At 42.1% G+C, this 19,804-nt stretch overlaps 1 protein-coding gene across 1 annotated transcript; it reads right to left on the reverse strand.

Moving 5' to 3' along the window:
* Positions 1 to 1,050: 1,050 nt before the first annotated feature.
* DRG1 (developmentally regulated GTP binding protein 1) lies at positions 1,051 to 15,914 on the reverse strand. Its single transcript, XM_006051016.3, has 9 exons — positions 15,747 to 15,914; positions 14,841 to 14,964; positions 13,751 to 13,926; positions 9,633 to 9,702; positions 7,160 to 7,329; positions 3,888 to 4,018; positions 2,684 to 2,851; positions 2,296 to 2,418; positions 1,051 to 1,363 (listed from the first exon to the last, which is right to left on the reverse strand). The coding sequence occupies exons 1-9, from the start codon at positions 15,786 to 15,788 to the stop codon at positions 1,264 to 1,266; spliced, it is 1,104 nt and encodes a 367-aa protein (XP_006051078.1). The 5' UTR covers positions 15,789 to 15,914; the 3' UTR covers positions 1,051 to 1,263.
* Between the last annotated feature and the right edge of the window lie 3,890 nt (positions 15,915 to 19,804).

Below are 19,804 nucleotides of genomic sequence, written 5' to 3' on the forward strand. Positions count from 1 at the left end.
CTATCATCCATGCAATCCATAATTATATAATCTTTGACTCCTCTCTGCAAAGAGCAGGCCAGTTGCCAGGTTTAGGTCTCTCCTCCTGTATGCCCACACCCTCTGTCTCCCAAATTCTCACTAATCACTCCAACACACAGATTTTTGCCAGTCAATTTTCCACTATCAAGAAAACCCCTTTAAATTCCCTTATTAACCTTTAATGATGTCCTTAGTACCCTCTCTAGCAATCCTGACCCCATTACTTCTTATAACCTACCCTCCCTCCCACCTCCATACAAACACACAGGTGTACCCACAAACCTGCTCTGATCAGACTGGTTGCCTCACTTGCACTGGGCTACCTCCATGCTTTCATCCAGGTTATGTGGTTGGGGCCAGGACTGCCATGGGAAGTCCTGAAGTCAAGAAGGGCTGGGTTATGGCAAAGGAGACAGTGGCATGCAGCTGGCAGCACAGTTCAGCTCAATACTCAGCCCAACACCGATACACAGCTGTGCTCTAACTAAAGGAGAGGAACCAGTGAAAACAACAGCCAACATTCACCAAGTACTTACATATCAGACACTGTGCTAATAAGCATTTTACAAGTACCATCTCTTAATACTAAGAATCTCCATTCTAGAAGGTGTTATTACCATCTCCATGTTACATGAGAAAACTGACACAGAGATCAAGTAATTCATGCAGAGTTCCACAGCTAATTAAAGGTGGGCTTGCCACTCAAAGCCCGATGTGTCTGGCCGGAGTATTTTACTGAACCACCATCTCCCAAGTGGGCTAGACTTGCAGGGAATAATCACTTAACTTACATCAAGTCCTTCCTTTCTCCAGTATCATTAGAGAAAGACCCCTTGAAAGGACTGAAAGGACCACATCCAGTTGGAAGCATTCTCATGACTAACCACCAGGTGAAATGCTGCGGTCATATTTTTATCCATTTCACATTCAAGACCAAGCTCCCAAGGACCTCTTCTGCAGCTGCCTCACTGTACATAACCATCCTCATTCAATCCATCTCAAAACAAATTCTGACAATGACACACGAACTGTACATAGCAGCTGGCCTACCAGGTCCTTTATGCAGCTCAACATACAAGGTGACACCAAGTTAAGACAAGTGAAGTTCCAATTAGGGTACTTCCATCTCCCTCCCTGTATCCTGATCCAGTGCCTGTCAAACCCAGGAGGGGCTTGGAGTCAGGTGTTTGATCGTGGAGAAAGCTGCTAGGGTTGGCCCAGCAGATGGGGAAGGGGATGGCATCACTTCTTCACAATCTGAATGACATCCTCGTCCTCCAACGTATGGTCTTTACCCACTTTTTGAGGATTGTGTTTCACAGACAGACCCCACACCAGAGCACTGTATGGAAGGAAAAAAAGAACATTCAGTGTAAATAATCACCTAGCTTCTAGCTACCTAGGTGTCACTTTCTGTTTAGAGTTAGCATTCCAGTTCTTAAGAGTCAAAGGCCTGCAACAGACAAGGTTCCCAATCCCCAGTCAAAGCCCAAAGGCTTTAGCTTCCCCTGAAGTGTGGCACACTGGAGCCTTCACATAAAACATGGAAGACTTGAAAGTTATGTGGTTCCCCATGCTCCAGAGCCAATTTATGAAAGTCAAGGAAAAAAATACAAATGAGAAGTATGACAAGACTAATTTAAAAATAAAAGGAGAAAGCACAGACTTGTTACAGAGAAATACCCTGAAATAACTGATTGGAAATTGATTCCTACAAATGCAATGTCAGTTACAGAATACTAGTTTTCATTGGGCCTATGAACCATCAGTGGTTACTGGTAAGAAACGTAGGATATCCTTCCTTAGCCATACTAGGAAAACTCTATCAAGAGAGTATTTGCTTATCCAAAAGGTTTAGGTGGGGCTCAGTACCCAGTGAAGCCCAATATGATGCTGGCAGGAAGAATTAACATTTTGTGTTTGCCAAGAGGAAAATGAATTAACAAGAGAACCTCAGAGCAATTTGTATTGTCAGTCCTCCCAACTTGAAAAGGTGTTTAGGGCTCTTCCTGCTCCAAGTTGGCATGGTGTCACTTTCTGTTTTGATTTAGCATTTAAGAAGACATTGCAAGGTTCTAACCAAGCAAGCATTTCCTGATGCCTAATTTCTATAACAGGGAGGCCTGGCATGCTGCGATTCATGGGGTCGCAAAGAGTCAGACACAACTGAGCGACTGAACTGAATGAATTTCTATAACACTATCCTAAGAATTACTCATTAGAAGAATCAGTAGCTCACAGGGAAAAGAAGGCACCACATGCCATCATACTTACTATTTAAATTCTTTGATAAGATTTTTGTGAATCTTCATGCAGAAATCCTCCACTGTGGTCCTGGAGTAAGGCAACACCACTGGGGACGTATAATCGGGCAACTGGCCCTTGGGTTTGGTGTAACTAGAACACAGAGGGAGCAGAGGCTGCTTACTTCTTAGAATGCTTCATGTGTGAACACAACTCAACCCTCCATCAACCCAGAGACCAGACATGGATAACCTCTATCTTGAGGGAGAAGGTGCCCTCAATATGGCCTTGCAGATGATAGGAATTAATTTATTTTTATCTCCAAAAACAGATTATGTTAATGAGCTCTAGCAGGTATTATTTTTGGACAGTCTGCTGTAAGTCCTACAGTAATAACACCCTCTCCACTAAGACTTACATCCTCACTAGTTTCAGATAGTCCCAGATCTTTTCCAACAGGTCATCAAAATTCCAGCGGTGATGGGCAGAGATGGGTACACAGTGAGGCACCTTATAGATAATATCCAACTCCTCAATGGAAATCTGATCAATCTTATTTAACACATAGATACAGGGGATATAGACTCTACAGAAATAGAAAAACAGTATGTTAGTCTGGAGCTGTGGACAAGACTGTCAGTCTGATTCAACAGCCCCTCACCCAGGACTCAAAATCAGAGACTCTAAACTGGAATCATGAGAAAGTCAGCCAAAAAAAACAAAATGTTTCCTACCAAAATAAGGTAGAACATGCAAAAAGTGAATTATCAGTTAAGAAGTAACGGAACTCAAGCCACAGTCCCTAGTCATGCAACTAACTACTGAGAAAGCATGCTGCAGTGTAAATAATATAAGCTTTAGAGTCACACAGAATGTATTCCCAGCTCTGTCACTTTCTAGACATGTGTCCCTAGGCGATCTCAGAGTTAATTTCCCAGTTGTTTTATGAACTGTAAGAATGTAAAACACTTCTAATACTATAATAACTTCAAGAATTAAAAAAAAAAATTTAAACACAACATCTAGCAATGTCACAATCCTAAGTGTCCAATCAATAGGGCAGCTAAGGTTACTAATAATTAGGCCAGCTACAACTTCGCAGGCTTCAGTTGCCTCACTTATAAAACATGTAACTCAAAGCACCAGTTTTTGTCTGTCTTCAGAATGCCAGAAATAACTTAACAGTAGTTTCAATTATTACTTAATTTCAAATAGTAATGTCTCATGTTATGTAAGATCTCAGTTATGTACTCTTAGAGAACAGATACATCCCAGTCTGCTCTAAGTTCTGCAGAACAGCCTATAGAATTTCTCAGATGGATTAATTCTGTGCGAGCAGACTGAGAACCTACTCTCTTGAACCATCATACAACACAGAGCTTAGGGGATAGTCTAGTTTATAGCAAGTAACTGAAACAAGCAATTTGATAATCATCAAACTTCAGAGCAAAGAAGGATGTTAGCAATCAAGAACAACCCTTCATTTTATCAAGAAAGCAAGGCCCACTATTACTAATAAGAGCACAAGTGGAGTTAGAACTGCTGTCTGCCAGATTCACAATCCAAAGCTGCTTCCATTTACAAGGCTTCAAATTCAAACTCAGGCACCATTTGGTCAGTACCTGTTTCCTTCCACCACATCAATGAGGTCATCTGCTGTGGCATCACTACGCAGAGTCACATCAGCATTATGGATTTTGTACTCAGCCAGAATGCTCTTCACAGTTTCAGCATCCAGCTCACTCTGAGGGCACTGAATGGGCACAGAAGACAACAACTGGTCAGAGAGCAAAAAAAAAAAAAATCTCCTAAAAGTATCTGTTGACATACCCAGATAATTCTAGATAAAGTGCAAATTTATTTCTAAAGACCGTTATCCTAGATAAGACAGGCTTTGGGTAGGAAATACTTAAAATCTAAAGAGGTAATTAAAATGTCATATGGGTGGGCCCTAATCCAATATGACTCATGTCCCCCCTTACAAGACTGGAACACAGACACACAGAGGGAGGATCATATGAAAACACAGGAAAAGACAGCCATTTATAAGCCAAAGACAGAGGCCTCAGAAGAAACCAGTACGGCTCACATCTTGATGTCAAATATCCAGGCTCCAGAATTAAGAGAATTATATTTCTGCTGTTTACACCACCCACTCTATAGTACTTTACTACAGCAGCCATAGCAAAAATACAGAAAGAAGGCTCCAACTCAAACATTATGAGAAGATAATAGGAAAGATCTTTGGGGCAGGACAGCTTAAGTCTATGCCAGTCAAATAATTTGGACCTCTAGAATATTAGATGTTATAGGAAATTCTCAATCCTCAATTATATGACTTAGAAGGAGCATTTGGTGGAACTAATCTGAAACACTTTAATTGGCTTTCAGGATTCTAAACTTTTCTGATTTTCTTTCTTGACTGAGAAGTTTCATTTGCTGATTCTTCCCATCTCCTGGCCTCTAATCATTGTGAGAGGGTGGAAGAAGGTATCACAAAGCTCAATCCTTGGAACTCTTTTCTATTTATACTCCCTTCCTCAGCTAAGTGATCTCAGCTAAGCTCATGGCTTTAAAATTGATAACCAATAAATTTATACCTGCAGCAAGATCTTTCATCAAATGCCTACTGCTACTGCTAAGTCACTTCAGTCGTTTCCGACTCTGTGTGACCCCATAGACGGCAGCCCACCAGGCTCCCCCGTCCCTGGGATTCTCCAGGCAAGAACGCTGGAGTGGGTTGCCATTTCCTTCTCCAATGCATGAAAGTGAAAAGTGCAAGTCAAGTCGCTCAGTCATGACTGACCCTCAGCGACCCCATGGACTGCAGCCCACCAGGCTCCTCCGTCCATGGGATCTTCTAGGCAGGAGTACTGGAGTGGGGTGCCATTGCCTTCTCCGATCAAATGCCTATTTGACAGTAATATTTGGATACCTAACTTGAGTGTTACTGGCATCTTAAACTCAATATCTGATCTTCCCCTCCCTTCCAAATCTATTCTGCACTTAAACCCTACCATTTTAGTCACGAGAGTCCGTTTTCTAGCTCATAACAAAAACTCACCATCACCTCTTTCTCTCACAACCCACATCCAGTTTAGCTGTAATTCCCACCAACTATTTCCAAGATCTTTCCACAATAACTACTCCACATCTCCTCCACTATTACAACTCTGATCTAAGAAACAATCACCTCTTGCCTAGATTATTGTAATAACCTCTTAAATGGGTTCTGTGTGTCTGTTCTTAACCCATTTCAGTCTGTTTTCAACAAACAGCCAGACTGATTCCATTAAAACCTGAATCAATTTTATTCCACAGGCTGGAACCCAACCATCTTCTGCAAAGTAAATGTATGTATGACCCTATGCCATGACTTCGTTTCTTACTACTCTTCTACTTGCTCATCCTGCTGGTCTTCAAACAAGCAAAGGCAAGCCCTACCTGTCTGGCACTTGGATGTTCCCTCTACATGAAATGCCCTTCCTCAAGATATTCATTTGGTTCACTCCTTCTTGTCACCTCAGTGAAGATTTCTCTGATCAACCTACTTAGAACCACAACCCTTCCACCAACACTCTCCATCCTCTTTCCCTAGTTAACTTCTGTCCTTAGTTTACCCTAACATAATATACTGTAATAGTGCAGCAGGTAGCACTCAGACTCATAATATACTATAATCACTCATTAATTTTGTTTGCTACTTACCCATTCGAATATAAAGCCAGGAATTTTTGCCCCCTCTTCCATTTCCAAATAGGAAAAGGAGTACGTCAAGGCTGTATATTGTCACCCTGCTTATTTAACTTATATGCAGAGTACATTATGAGAAACGCTGGGCTGGAGGAAGCACAAGCTGGAATCAAGATTGCCGGGAGAAATATCAATAACCTCAGGTATGCAGATACCACCACCCTCATGGCAGAAAGTGAAGAACTAAAGAACTTCTAGATGAAAGTGAAAGAGGAGAGTAAAAAAGTTGGCTTAAAGCTCAACATTCAGAAAACGAAGATCATGACATCCGGTCCCATCACTTCATGGCAAATGGATGGGAAACAGTGGCTGACTTTATTTCTCTGGGCTCCAAAATCACTGCAGATGGTGATTGCAGCCATGAAATTAAAAGACGCTTACTCCTTGGAAGGAAAGTTATGACCAACCTAGACAACATATTAAAAAGCAGAGACATTACTTTGCCAACAAAGGTCTGTCTAGTGAAGACTCATGAGAGTCCCTTGGACTGCAAGGAGATCCAACCAGTCCATCCTAAAGGAGATCAGTCCCGGGTGTTCATTGGAAGGACTGATGCTCAAGCTGAAACTCCAATACTTTGGAGACCTGATGTGAAGAACTGACTCATTTGAAGACCCTGATGCTGGGAAAGATTGAGGGCAGGAGGAGAAGGGGACGACAGAGGATGAGATGGCTGGATGGCATCACCGACTCAATGGACATGGGTTTGGGTGGATTCCGGGAGTTGGTGATGGACAGGGAGGCCTGGCATGCTGTGATTCATGGGGTCGCAAAGAGTTGGACACGACTGAGCGACTGAACTGACTGAACTTCCATTTCCACTGAAAGCCTAAACAATGGTGGCCCATGGGAGGTGCTCTATAAATCTGTGTTGAGTAAATGAAAATAGATGATATAAGCAGCCATCTACTTCATGCAAGCATAAGCTTTAGTTCCATACCACCCCAAAGAGGAAATAAAGCCACAAAAGTAGTCTGAGATGGACTCTTGTCCTACTCTGTCAGTCATTACAATGTCATTGTAGGACTTCAATTAGCTCTGGAGAAGCCAAGCAATTTCCAAATGTCAGTGTCCACATACCACAATCCACTCTCCACCCCAGTCCCTTCAACAACCTACCCCATATACTTTCTTCACTTACAGTGGCTGTGAGATTAATGCCTCCTTTATCCTTCTTCTTAAAGCCAATGTTGGGGGGTTTGCTGTTCAAGCGAATGCCAAAGCCTTCCAGCTCATTTTCAATTATCTTCTTATGTCCCAAGGGTTTCAGGACATCCAGAACAATCAAGATCAAGTTACACGTTCTGGCCACTGAAGAATTGAAAATAAAAAAATCTTTTTCAAAGATCATTAAAGACCTGCAAATGCAGGAGATGTAAGAGACCAAGTTCGATCCCTGGGTAGGGAAGGTCCCCTGAAGGAGGAAATGGCAACCCACTCCAGTATTCTTGCCTGAAAAATCCTATGGACAGAAGAGCCTAGCGGGCTACAGTCCATAGCGTCACAAAGAGTCGGACACAACTGAAGTGACTTAGCACGCATACATATACACACACACATGAAGTTAAGGTTTCCAAAGATTTATGCCAGAGTCACTCTGCAATGTATGCTTTGTTTTCTGTTAGTGCATCGAGAGATGTGTCTAGATCTAGATATACTAGCATTCTAGATACACTAGCAGAAAAATAATTTGGAATGAAGATACAAACCAGGTAATAACCTGAATCCCTGAAAAAGTTAAGAAAGATTTAAAAGAATAAAGTTATCCAGTTCGCTTATTTTTTTGTCAACTTTCTTGAGCTATAATTTATAAAAAATAAATAGTACCCATGTTAAGCATACAATTTGATGACAAATGTATACACCTATGTAACCACCATAGCAACTGAGATTCAGAACATTTCCATCATCTCCAAAAGTTCCCTTGTACCCCTTTGCAATCTCTCCCTTTCAATTCCCAGTCACCCACTGCTCTGTCACCATAGGTTAAGTTGCATTTTTAAGAATTTTCTATAAATGGAATCATACAAAATGTAGTCTTTTGTGCCCGACTCTTTTCATTTAGCAAGTTCCTAATAGTCATCCATGAATGACTTCAAACCTATAATTCTATAAATAGCTAAATTATTACTTTAATGTAAGGGTGGAATAAAAATACTTTCAAACATGAAAAAACAAGAACAATTTACCTATCATTCACTCTTTTTCGTTAAGTTTCTAAATAATGTACTTCAGCAAAACCTGAAAATAACCCAAAAAAGGTAAGACAACAACTCTAAGAAATAGGGGATCCCATACACAATCTCAGCCATGCAAAAAATCTGGAGCTGGAGAAGGAAATGGCAACCCACTCCAGTATTTTTGCCTGGGAAATCCCATGGACAGAGGAACCTGGTGGGCTACAGTCCATGGGGTCGCAAAGAGTCGGACACAACTGAGCAACTTCACTTTCACTTTCAAGAAATAAATAAATGTATCTATAAAAATAAAAAATCTGGAGCTACACTGTCCAACACAGACTCCACTAGCCACCTGGGGCTATTCAAATTTAAATTAAAATGATAAAATTTAAAATTCCATAACTCAATTGCACCAGGCACACAAAGTCCTCAATAGCCACTGTATTCAAATATCTAGAAAAATACTGATTGATAGGCATTTGATCTACTGGAGCATTTGAAAACTATTAGCAAACAGAAAAGTAAACAAAATAAGAACCAATTATTAACTCAATGAAAAACAAATTTAAAAAGCAGATTTCAAGATTAAAGAAATCAAGTCATAATACAGTACTTATCTCAGCACTGAATAAGTTACACAGTCATTACATAATAACATAAACCATGACTGATGAGTTAACTAAAAATTATAACCTGAAAAAATATATTTGAAAATATATTTGAAAAAATAGAAGAGATATGGAGTACGAGAGAGCTAATTTCCTACCATAACATGAAACCAATAGATGGTATTTAAAATTAATTAACCATGAAACAGTAATATAAGCATAACATTTTAAAATATGAAGTAGAAGAAACAGTTGAAGACTTGACAGTACTTGCCAATGGGGAATGACAGTAGAGATGAAAACAGATGGAGTAGCAGATTAGTGCGATTTATGATTAGTCTTTTTTTTTTTTTTTAAAGGTTGCATCATGTGGCTTGTGGTCCTTGACCAAGGATTGAATCCACTCCCTAAGCAGTGAAAGCATGGAGCTCTAACCACTGGGCCACCAAAGAATTCCCCTATGATTAGCCTTTTATAACATTTTACTTTATTTTTTTTTTAATTTGTATAAAATTTTACTTTAAATGAAAAAAAAAAAGAAGAAAAGGCATGAGTGGGAGTCAGGAAACCTGAGGTCTAGCTCTGAATCTGTCACAACAGGGCAACATTGTATCAAAGCGCTTCACTTCTCCTGTCCTTCCTTTCCCTTCAAATGGGGGTCTGGGCTGTTCTCTGAATACCTTCAAGTTCCAACATTTTGCTCCAGTGAGAAGTCAGGTAAAACTACTCCCTTCACTGTGGTGCCAACTCCAAGCTCCACAGTCCCTAAAGGAACAGCACTCAGTGAAGAGATGATATACCAGGACGGTGGCCCCAGAACACTCACCTGCAATGACTTGACGGCCTCTACCTTTCCCATCCTTGGCACCCTCAATGATACCTGGGAGATCCAGAAGCTGCAAGATTAAGGAGAGAAAAGGAAAAGTTGGTTATAAATCTCAACAGATTAAACAGAATGATTTAAGTATTCAAAATTCAGGAGATCTAAATCCAACCTTCCTTGTAAGTGAATGTGTAAATCTTACTTTTACTAAATACCAGCTGCAAGCTTCTTACATACTTTATCTCACTCAAAATACCTAGCAAGTCTGTGAATAAGGATATTAGTTGAGGTTCAGAGAGGTTAAGTGGTTTGCCCAAAGTCACAGTCCAAATAAATCAGATTTTAATCCACATCTTGGGGACACAAATCCATAATTCTACCTTAGTATCTTTCAATATTTTCCCACTTTCCAGAAAGTTGAGCCTCCACACAAATTCTTTACTATAGATAATAACTGGATCACGATATTCACAAGTGATAAATCCTGAGACCTTTGCAAATCCTCCAATTCACAAAAATTTCTGCAGCCATTCTTAAGCAAGCACATAAGAATCGCCTATAAAACAATTCAGAATGCAGATATTTAAGCCCTATCCCTGCAAATTCTACTTTGCAAGAGCCAAAGTAGGATTCAGATACTGATCTGTATTTCAAAAGGCTCCAAGGGTGACTCTGATATGTGTCTTCAGTTGAAAATAACCACTCAATTGCCCGGGAAATGCAATAAAGTAAAACTTCACATAAGTCACAGTGTATGTACCTAATGATAAGAACATCAAAACCAAATCTGTAGCACTCATGATTCAAATTCATAAACTACAGTTACAAGCTCTTAAGAGTCTGTTACGAGCATATGTAAAACCTGAAAATACCAAGGGCCATGGTACTGAATGGCCAATACTGAATTATCTACATGAACAGACAGGGATATAGTTGCAGCTTATCAAAACATCATTTAAAACTAGTCTTTGCTGGGGAATTCCCTTGCAGTCTAGTGGTTAAGACTCTCCACTTTGAATGCCGAGGGCCTGGGTTTCATCCCAGGTCTAGAAACTAAGATCCTACAAGCTGTGCAGCATGGCCAAAGGGAAAAAAAACAACTATCCTTTGATATTATATATCAGCATATCTGATATTACAGAAATATACTTCACATTAAATAAACCACAAGGAAAAAGAACAAACTCGGGAGGTGTTTAGAGTTCAACTTTTCCATTCAAGAACCTGCTCAAAAGCTCCTCCCTATTCCTCACTACATAATAAATAACATCACCTCCTCTAAAACTGGGACTAGTGAGCATACCAGATCTTGATTTCTAAGTACCTGTCTCCAACAAAAGGGAGGAACAGCTCCTTCAGAAGTGGTTCATTGCAGGGCTGGGGCAGGAAAAATATAAGATAAGCCTGGGGACCTCCCTGGTGATCCAGGGGCAAAGACTACACTCCCAATAATTCAGGGGGCCTAGGTTCAATCCCTGGTCAGGGAACTAGATTCTGCCTTCTGCAACTAAGACCTGGCACAGTGCAATAAATAAAATAATATTTCCTTTAATATTAAACTGAGAAAAAAAGAGCAAGAGCTTTCTAACTGTGGCAGGTGAACATGGTAGAGAAATTTATTGAGGCCCCAACACACATAAAAGCAAGTTAACTTAAGCTTTTCTTGAGAGGGAAATATTTAAAATTACATTAAACTATTTAAATATTTTAAATTACACTGAACTATTAAAATGAGGCAACTAAATTTCACCCAATAAAAACAGGCCATCCTTTACATATATGAATTTCAGATTACAACTAAGAATTGAGAAAAGAAAAAAATATATCTTCAAATCACATAAATGTAGATTTTAAGAACTGTATGCTAACCTACTTTAAATTCGAATGCCCTTAGAAGTTAAAGCAGATATATGTGCATGTTCATATATATACATACACAACACACACACACACACATATATATGACAACAAGAGTCCTAGGGACTCTGGCAAGGTGAAACATAAGCCCCATAATTTTTAAAGCACTGTACATCCACTTTGCAGGCCAATCTCTGACTATGTGAAACATCAGTTTTCTTCTAACATCACTGGTTAATTGGTTAGTTGGTGGTTCAGCTACTACTTGAACATCTCCAGACACAGTAACTAATTACCTCGAGGTACTATTCCATTTCTAGGCACCTTTATTGTTAAAAAAGATCTTCCTAACAACAGCAACAACAACAAAAACCAGAAATCAATCTCCTTATAATTATTAGATGGTTCTAATTTTGTATACCATTCCCCAGAGAATCACAGATAATGAATCCTCTGCCACAAAAGAGCCTTTAAAAAAGCATTTTGAGGGCAATCATTTTAATCCAGTTAAACACACCTACTAGTATGCCTACTTAACTTGGTTTCTGGAGAAAGTTGAAAGGGAAGGAAAAACAGGCAGAGGGCACAGATGGAAAAGAAAGCACCATGAAAAAAAGGAAGAAAAAAACCTGAAAAGGTCAAAAGAGACTGAAATAAATAAAGGTTTTGAAGAAAAGACAAGAAAAGAGAGGGGTTATACCAAGAGGTGCCATAACATCTCTTCAGGAAAGAGGTTACTCTCTGAACTGACAAAACTGACTATCAATAAGATTTGGAAACCCGATGAAATTAAGCAGTGGTCCAGATATGCCCAAGTGTCCTCATTCTTATTATATACATTGGCATGGAGTCCTAGAAAGGCATGTGTTCTAATGGAACCTAACCAGAAAGAAAAAGTCACTGAAAATACCACCAGGACACTGGTCCCTCCTTACTTCAGACTCTGTAATAAGGAAATACAAATGCACTTCACAACTCACTCTGTAACTCACTGTTTAGAGGGAAAACAAATGCCTACACTAAAGAGTTTTTAAATGTTCTGCCAAGGCACTGGGGGCATTCTGATTTTCAAGACAAACAGCAATTCTCAGTATCTATCAACCTACTAGATCCAAGAAGCTCACAATTTCACCATTAGATTCTACTACACTGATTTCAACAATAACAGATCCAAATCTTTGGAAAGTTGGATTTTTCAGATATTACTATGGCAAAAATTAAGCAACACACAAAAATAAGGGTGGAAAAAGAAACAAATCTGGCAGTATTTAATCTGACTCCAAAGTCTGAGAAGTTACATGGTACCTAACAGTGTCCATATCCCATTAGTAAATAACATTGTTATTTACTTACAGCTACAGTAAATGTAGCTATAAGATCATAAATAATTGTTTGGCTCTAACTATTAAAGGAACAGGTTACTTCTCTTGGCCTGGAGCACCACAAAAAATTACTAGAAACAGAAAAGTTGTCAGGAAATAATTACTAAGACACTGAGGGTATGAACCTACTGAGACACTAAGGGTTTGGGACCCTCTAGCCTATATTCAAATGTCATGAAATTCAGCACCTTACCTTCTTAGCTGCAGAGCCAAAAAGAAAGTGTTACATCATATTTTACGCATATCTTTCATACCCAAGTGGACTCCTCATTAGGGAGCCCTAAATCTATCATCTATCTGAGAACTTTTGAAGACAACAACTTCATTAAGCCTCACAGATAAGAATTACCTTCTAAAAAGGGTCTGATCATGTTATTCTTTATTAAGAAGTTTCTAATGGCTCCCAGCTATGTACAAGATAAAATTCAACTTCCTTGACAGGCACATAAGATCCTTCATAATTCAGCTCCAATCTACCTTTACAAATTCAGTTTCTACTACTTCCTATCCACAGCTAAGCTCAAAATGCAGGCTGTTTCCCATTACAGCTGTCTGAAATTGCCCTTTATATTCTCCAGCTGATAAAATTCTAATAAACATCAAAACCCATCTTACTGTCACTTTCTATGTAAAGCTTTTTCTGTCTTAGCAGACCTTCCCTCACCCCATCCTCAGGTAGAAAAAGGAGTCCTTCCTTTCTCTGTGTTTTTACAAACGATATTTTTATTTGTATGCACTGGTCTTCTCTGTCTCCCCTGCTAGCCAAAGAGGTTCTGGTAGATCAAATACGAGGCTTGGCATACAGAAAGTTCCAAATAAGTTCTTTTTTAATGAATGGAAGAACTGACTTCTTCCAGTTCTTGGCCTGCAGGCCTAACTTACCTGGATCTTAGCACCTTTGTATCTGATGACACCAGGCACAGTGGTCAGGGTGGTGAACTCGTAGGCTGCCACCTCGGAATATACCCCTGCCAGGTTACTGAGCAGCGTTGACTTCCCCACAGACGGAAAACCCACAAACCCAATTCGAGCATCACCCGTCTTGGCAACATCAAATCCTAAAATACCAATAAACATAAAAAGAAGAATGTTATCCTGGGAGCATTGAGACTCAAGCAATTCCTTTTACATTCTGGTCGCCTACCCCTCTAAAACCTATTTCTCCAACTTTTAACAGTTTTATCTCTAGGGTAGAACTCAAGCACACAAAATTCCCCCATGGCAATTCACAGTATTTAATGGATTGTTTGATGGAAAAACTTTATACCTCTAACTGTTGTTATATACCTATACACAGTATTTAGGGCCCAAATATTATACAATAATTGATCTAAAAAACTTTTTTTTTTCCCTACAAACCCTGGGAACTGTGTGACTAGCAAGAGTTTTCTTTTCTTACAATTAGTTGCAAACAAATTCAAAGCCAAATCTGTGGCCCTTCTCTAGAAGTGCACAGACCTTGTGACATTACTTTTCATACCAACTTTCTCTTGGCTTCAACTTATTCTTCCTACCTTCACTTCCCTTTGCAGTAACTTCCTTTATCTTGTCGACTCTTTATTTATATATTTCACTGAGCCAACATAAATCTATTTTGGATCAGGACAGGATATACAGAAACAAAACCCTAGTTCACTTAGAGAGAACATTCATTAACCTTTGAAATCAGCAGAATTGGGAATTCCCTGGCAGCCCAGTGGTTACAACTCTGCACTTTCGCTGCCAAGGCCCAGGTCAATCCCTGATAGGGGAACTAAAATCCCACAAGCAACATTGTATGGCCAAAAAAAAAAAAAACCCCACACAAACCCAGAAATCAATAGAATAAAAATAAACACAATTCAAGAATTTAAGCTTAGAAAACATAAATCTACTTTGATAGACATTTCTAAACTAGTTTTTACCATATGCCTTTACTACTTTCATAGAAATTACACACACACAAAAGGAAAAGAGAAACCGCAACACAAACCTTCTCCTGGTCCTCCACCACCACCACCTTTTGGAGTAATGAGCTCCCTGCGAAGCTTAGCAAGACGAGCCTTAAGCAACCCTAGGTGGTGTGCTGTGGCCTTGTTCTTCTGAGTCCGAGCCATCTATTAGGGAGGAATCACAGCCATAAATCAGAAGCAGTTCCTACAAGGTAAAACATCCAGAATGAATGCTCCCCCAGCTCTGAGAAGGATGTTTTCTTCTAAGTCCTACTAACGTCACTATACCCATTTTAAGTCAGACTTTGAAAGAGTAAAAATTCATTCTCTCCATCACCCAGTCAATTCGCCCCATTACAGAGCAAACAACTGAGGCCCAGAGAAGAAATGCGACCAAAATCATTACAATCAGCGTTCACAGATTAGACTACAACTCAACTGCTGAACCCTTTACAGCGGCTTGTACCCCGTGTACCCCAATCGATTTTAAAGAACTCTGAGCCCTTCAGACAGAAGAACCACACACCAATCCAGGTGGAATCAAACCTACCACAGGTGACAATTTACTTCCAGATCCTATTCCCGGGAGCAACACTCTGGGAAAGGGGGTCACCAAAGCAGAGACTAGGGAAGAAGGGGTGCGAAGAGAGATACTGAGGTTTGTGAGCAAGACAGGGCTAAAGTGAGGAGATAGGATTCCGTGCTGCTCACAGAAAAGAAAAGAGAAAACTGAAAGTTCAGACAGAAGCCGAATGCTGGGAGGGGGCGCCAAGTAAGGTGCAAAAGTACGGAGCGCGGGCCCGGGCTGAGGGGAGTCAAGAAGAGCGAGCCGAGGCTGAGGGGAGGCCGGCAACGCGGCCCCGGGCCTGGCACGTCTGACGGGAGCTCAGGCGGGAGCAACGCCGCTTCAGAGGAAGGCTAGGACGCAGCGTTCGAGCGTCCGTTACCTCGGCTTCGATCTCCGCGATCTTAGCTAGGGTGCTGCTCATGGTGGCGAGTTGCGGGGGACTCAACGGCCTCCGCAGGAGCAGTTCCCCGCCTCACAGTCGCCGGCAGACCGGCCACAACCACCAGGAGCTACAGCAGTGCGCAAGCGCGGTATTTCCTGTTTCTCACGAGAGTTCCGCGCGGGGCTCACCGCGAGATTTACAACGTGAATTGGTTTCCTCCTCCTCCTCAGCCCGCCCCGCCCCGTCCCGCGAGCCAGTGCGGTGTCATAGAGCCCGCGGGAGTGGGGGCCAGAGAGGCCGCCCCGGTCCTTACCTCCCCGAGCGCGCTGAGGGTCGCGCGCCGCTCGGCCCCGCCCCGCCGGACGTGCGCTCCGCGTAGGGCTCCGCGCCCAGCGCCCGGCGCGTGGTGTATGTGGAGCGACTCCTCGCTGCTGACCCGCAACAATCAGACCCTTTTTCCTGAAAAGGGCACCCACATCTTCCTCGCCAGCACCGACGTGTGCTGGGGCCCCTTTCACTGCTGGGGAGACACCCGGGGGACTGCTTGGCCTCCTGGGTTGATGTGGAGACCGATCTTCGGCCTGTCTTGTCCTCTTGGAAAAAGAAAATACCCCCTTTCCATCACTCAAAACTATTTTTAGCTGTCTGTTTTGTTTAACCCCCAACCCCGAGTAAAGTGCGTGGCACATGGTGAGCCTGCAGTAAATGCATGCTTGGATAATTCCCAAAGAACCGGTCCTTGGAACATTGCTTGTAATACTGAAAAACTCTAAACTGTGTTAAGGATAATTAAATAGCGGTACCTCCATGCTGTGAAATACTATTTCAGGCATTAAAACGTAGATCTGTGTGGTCTTAACTGAAAGGATGTCCAGGACATAGTGTTTCAAGAAAAAAATGGTAGCAAGACTGCACCTACGTTGTGATCCCAATTATGTTAAAGTTCAGTTCAGTTCAGTTGCTCAGTCGTGTCCCACCCTTTGTGACCCCCTGGGCTGCAAGCACGCCAGGCCTCCCTGTCTACCAACTCCTGGAGTTTATTTAAACTCATGTCCATTGAGTAGGTGATGCCATCCAACCATCACATCTCATTTCATCCATCAGAACAAGACCCAATTTCCCCCTCAGTCAGTCTCTCCCATCAGGAAGCTTCCATAAGCCTCTTATCTTTCTCCATCAGAGGGCAGACAGACTGAAAAAACCACAGTCACAAAAAACTAACCAATCTATCACATGGACCACAGCCTTGTCTAACTCAATGAAACTGTGAGCCATGCCTTGTAGGACCATGCCATGTAGGGCTACCCAAGATGGACAGGTCATGGTGGAGAGTTCTGACAAAACGTGGTCCACTGGAGAAGGGAATGGCAAACCACTTCAGTATTCTTGCCTTGAGAACCCCATGAACAGGATGAAAAGACAAATAGGACACGGAAAGATGTTAAATTTCAGTTCAGTTCAGTCACTCAGTCATGTCCGACTCTTTGCGACCCCATGAATTGCAGCACGCCAGGCCTCCCTGTCCATCACCAACTCCTAGAGTTCACTCAAACACAAACATCGAGCCAGTGATGCCATCCAGCTATCTCATCCTCTTGTCATCCCCTTCTCCTCCTGCCCCCAATCCCTCCCAGCGTCAGAGTCTTATCCAATGAACTCTTCGCATGAGGTGGCCAAAGTATTGGAGTTTCAGCTTTAGCATCATTCCTTCCAAAGAATACCCAGGACTGATCTCCTTTAGAATGGACTGGTTGGATCCCCTTGCAGTCCAAGGGACTCTCAGGAATCTTCTCCACCACCACAGTTCAAAAGCATCAATTCTTCGGTGCACAGCTTTCTCTCACTTCCATATGTTTATATAGTTGTACATGGTTAAATGGTCTGAATTAAAGGATACAATCTCAAACAGCGGGATGGATGCAAGGAAAAGTGGAGAAAGACTTTCACTTCTTACTCTGCATTGCTGCTGCTGCTGCTAAGTCACTTCAGTCGTGTCCGACTCTGTGCGACCCCAGAGACGGCAGCCCATCAAGCTCCCCCGTCCCTGGGATTCTCCAGGCAAGAACACTGGAGTGGGTTGCCATTTCCTTCTCCAATGCATGAAAGTGAAAAGTGAAAGTGAAGTCGCTCAGTCGTGTCCAACTCTTAGCAACCTCATGGACTGCAGCCTACCAGGCTCCTCCATCCATGGGATTTTCCAGGCAAGAGTACTGGAGTGGAGTGCCATTGCCTTCTCTTACTGTTGTTCAATTTTTTTAAAAAAGATTAATGAATCCATGCATTATTTGTGTAATAATAATAAAATTTAAAATTTCAAAAGGCTCCTCTTCCCCAGTGTCTTGTGCAGAGGAAGCCAGGACGCCCAGAAGCTGTGTGCTGATTTTGAAAGCTGCTTCCTGCAAGATCAAGGAATTCTTGTTGATAGATTGATTGATCCATTGGGAGTCCGCAGGCCAGGCTTAACCTGCAGGCTGGCCTCCACTCAGCCCTGGGAGGGAAGTTTATTTATCTAAATTTTTAAGTAAGAACAATTCCAACTTGCCAGAGTTGCAAAAGGAGGTTTTATCCCGTGTAAGGGAAGGAATGGGGAAAGGAAAGCTTTTATAGAAAGTCCCGAAGGACTCAGAAGTTTCTTTCTTTTTTTTCTTTAACCTCAGTCTTTTCATAAATAAATTAAGGGGTGATGAGGTAATTAGATCATGCACCGTCTAATGGAGGAGGGAAGGAGAGGAGAGGAAGTCCAGCTGGAATGGGATATGATCAAAGATCAGTCTTAAAAGACAGATAAAATCAAATCAGCATGCCTTTGCTAACTTAGAGTACTTAAGGAATTAATTGGCTGACAATATCAAGGGCATGATGCTCTGTGAAGAGGTTCTCCTTAGCAAATCTGTCATAGGAAGCCTGCAGCTAAGTTAACCACTTCATTGACCAAAGACACCCCAGGACCCACCTTGGGGGCCCCAACTGTCAGGATTGTGCTGAAGGGTAATATTGATCTCTGTCAGGTCCTGTGGTGGTTTGGTCACTAAGTCATGTCCTACTCTTGTGATCCCATGCACTGCAGCCCACCAGGCTCCTCTGACCATAGGATTTTCCAGGCAAGAATACTGGAGTGGGTTGAAATTTCCTTCTCCAGGGGATCTTCCCAACCCTGGAATCGAACCCATGTCTCCCGAGCTGCAGGCAGCTTCTTTACCGACTGAGCTACCAGGGAAGCACTCCCAGGTCCTGGGTGGCCGTCTTCTTCATCCAACAAATAGTAACTGAGCTCCTATTGCTTTTTGGCACTGTACCAGGTCTGAGGACAGAGCAGAGTGACTAAGGCACTGTCCCTGTGCTTAAGTATCAAGGGTGGGAGGCCAAGTGTGTGTGTGTGTGTGTGTGTGTGTGTTTTAGTCGCTGAGTCGTGTCCAACTCTTGCGACTCCATGGACTGTAGCCTGCCAGGCTTTTCTATCCATTCTCCAGGCAAGAATACTGGAGTGGATTGCCATTTCCTTCTCCATGGGATTTTCCCAACCTAGGAATCGAACCCGGGTCACCTGCACTGCAGGCCGATTCTTTACCGACTGAGCTATGAGGGAAGCCCTGGGGAGGCCACGGCCAGGTCTTAAAGCTCAGCTTCTAAGAGCCATAGTGAGCCGAGGTCTGCTGGGTACCAATCACAACAGAAGGCCTTCTTGCCCTAGGGCTAAACTACTAGTGCCTTGGCACTGTGTTTCTTAAAAAAAAAAAAGAAAGGAATAAAACAGAGGAAAGACAGAACAAGCTTTGTCTCTTGACAGGACACCCCAAGCATTTTGAAATAACTGCAGTTCTTCAAATGTGCAGGTGTTCTCTGCACTGTGTTTCTGCTCAGTATACTTTGCTCCCACCCTTTCCTTGCACCGCCTGCATCTGGATAACTCTTCTTCAACCTCATGGTCTTCCAGGCCCTACAGTCTCTGAAAAGCTTTCCTTGAAGCTTAAGACTCTGGGTGGACAGCCGCCAGTGGCTGCCCCAGGTTTTCACCGCATCAGAGCAACAATCACTCTACTTGTTTACTCCTCTGA

Source organism: Bubalus bubalis, chromosome 17 (assembly GCF_019923935.1).
Source record: "Bubalus bubalis isolate 160015118507 breed Murrah chromosome 17, NDDB_SH_1, whole genome shotgun sequence".
NCBI lineage: Eukaryota > Metazoa > Chordata > Mammalia > Artiodactyla > Bovidae > Bubalus > Bubalus bubalis.

What these genes read in the sequence shown, in the direction of transcription:
- DRG1 (XM_006051016.3), bottom strand. Translation starts at nt 15,788, where the DNA reads ATGAGCAGCACCCTAGCTAAGATCGCGGAGATCGAAGCCGAG. An exon ending in GCATTAATCTCACAGCCACT is followed by an intron (nt 4,019 to 7,159) that starts GTAAGTGAAGAA and finishes GTGCCCATTCAG; the next exon opens with TGCCCTCAGAGTGAGCTGGA. An exon ending in CTTATCAAAGAATTTAAATA is followed by an intron (nt 1,364 to 2,295) that starts GTAAGTATGATG and finishes CCTTCCATACAG; the next exon opens with TGCTCTGGTGTGGGGTCTGT.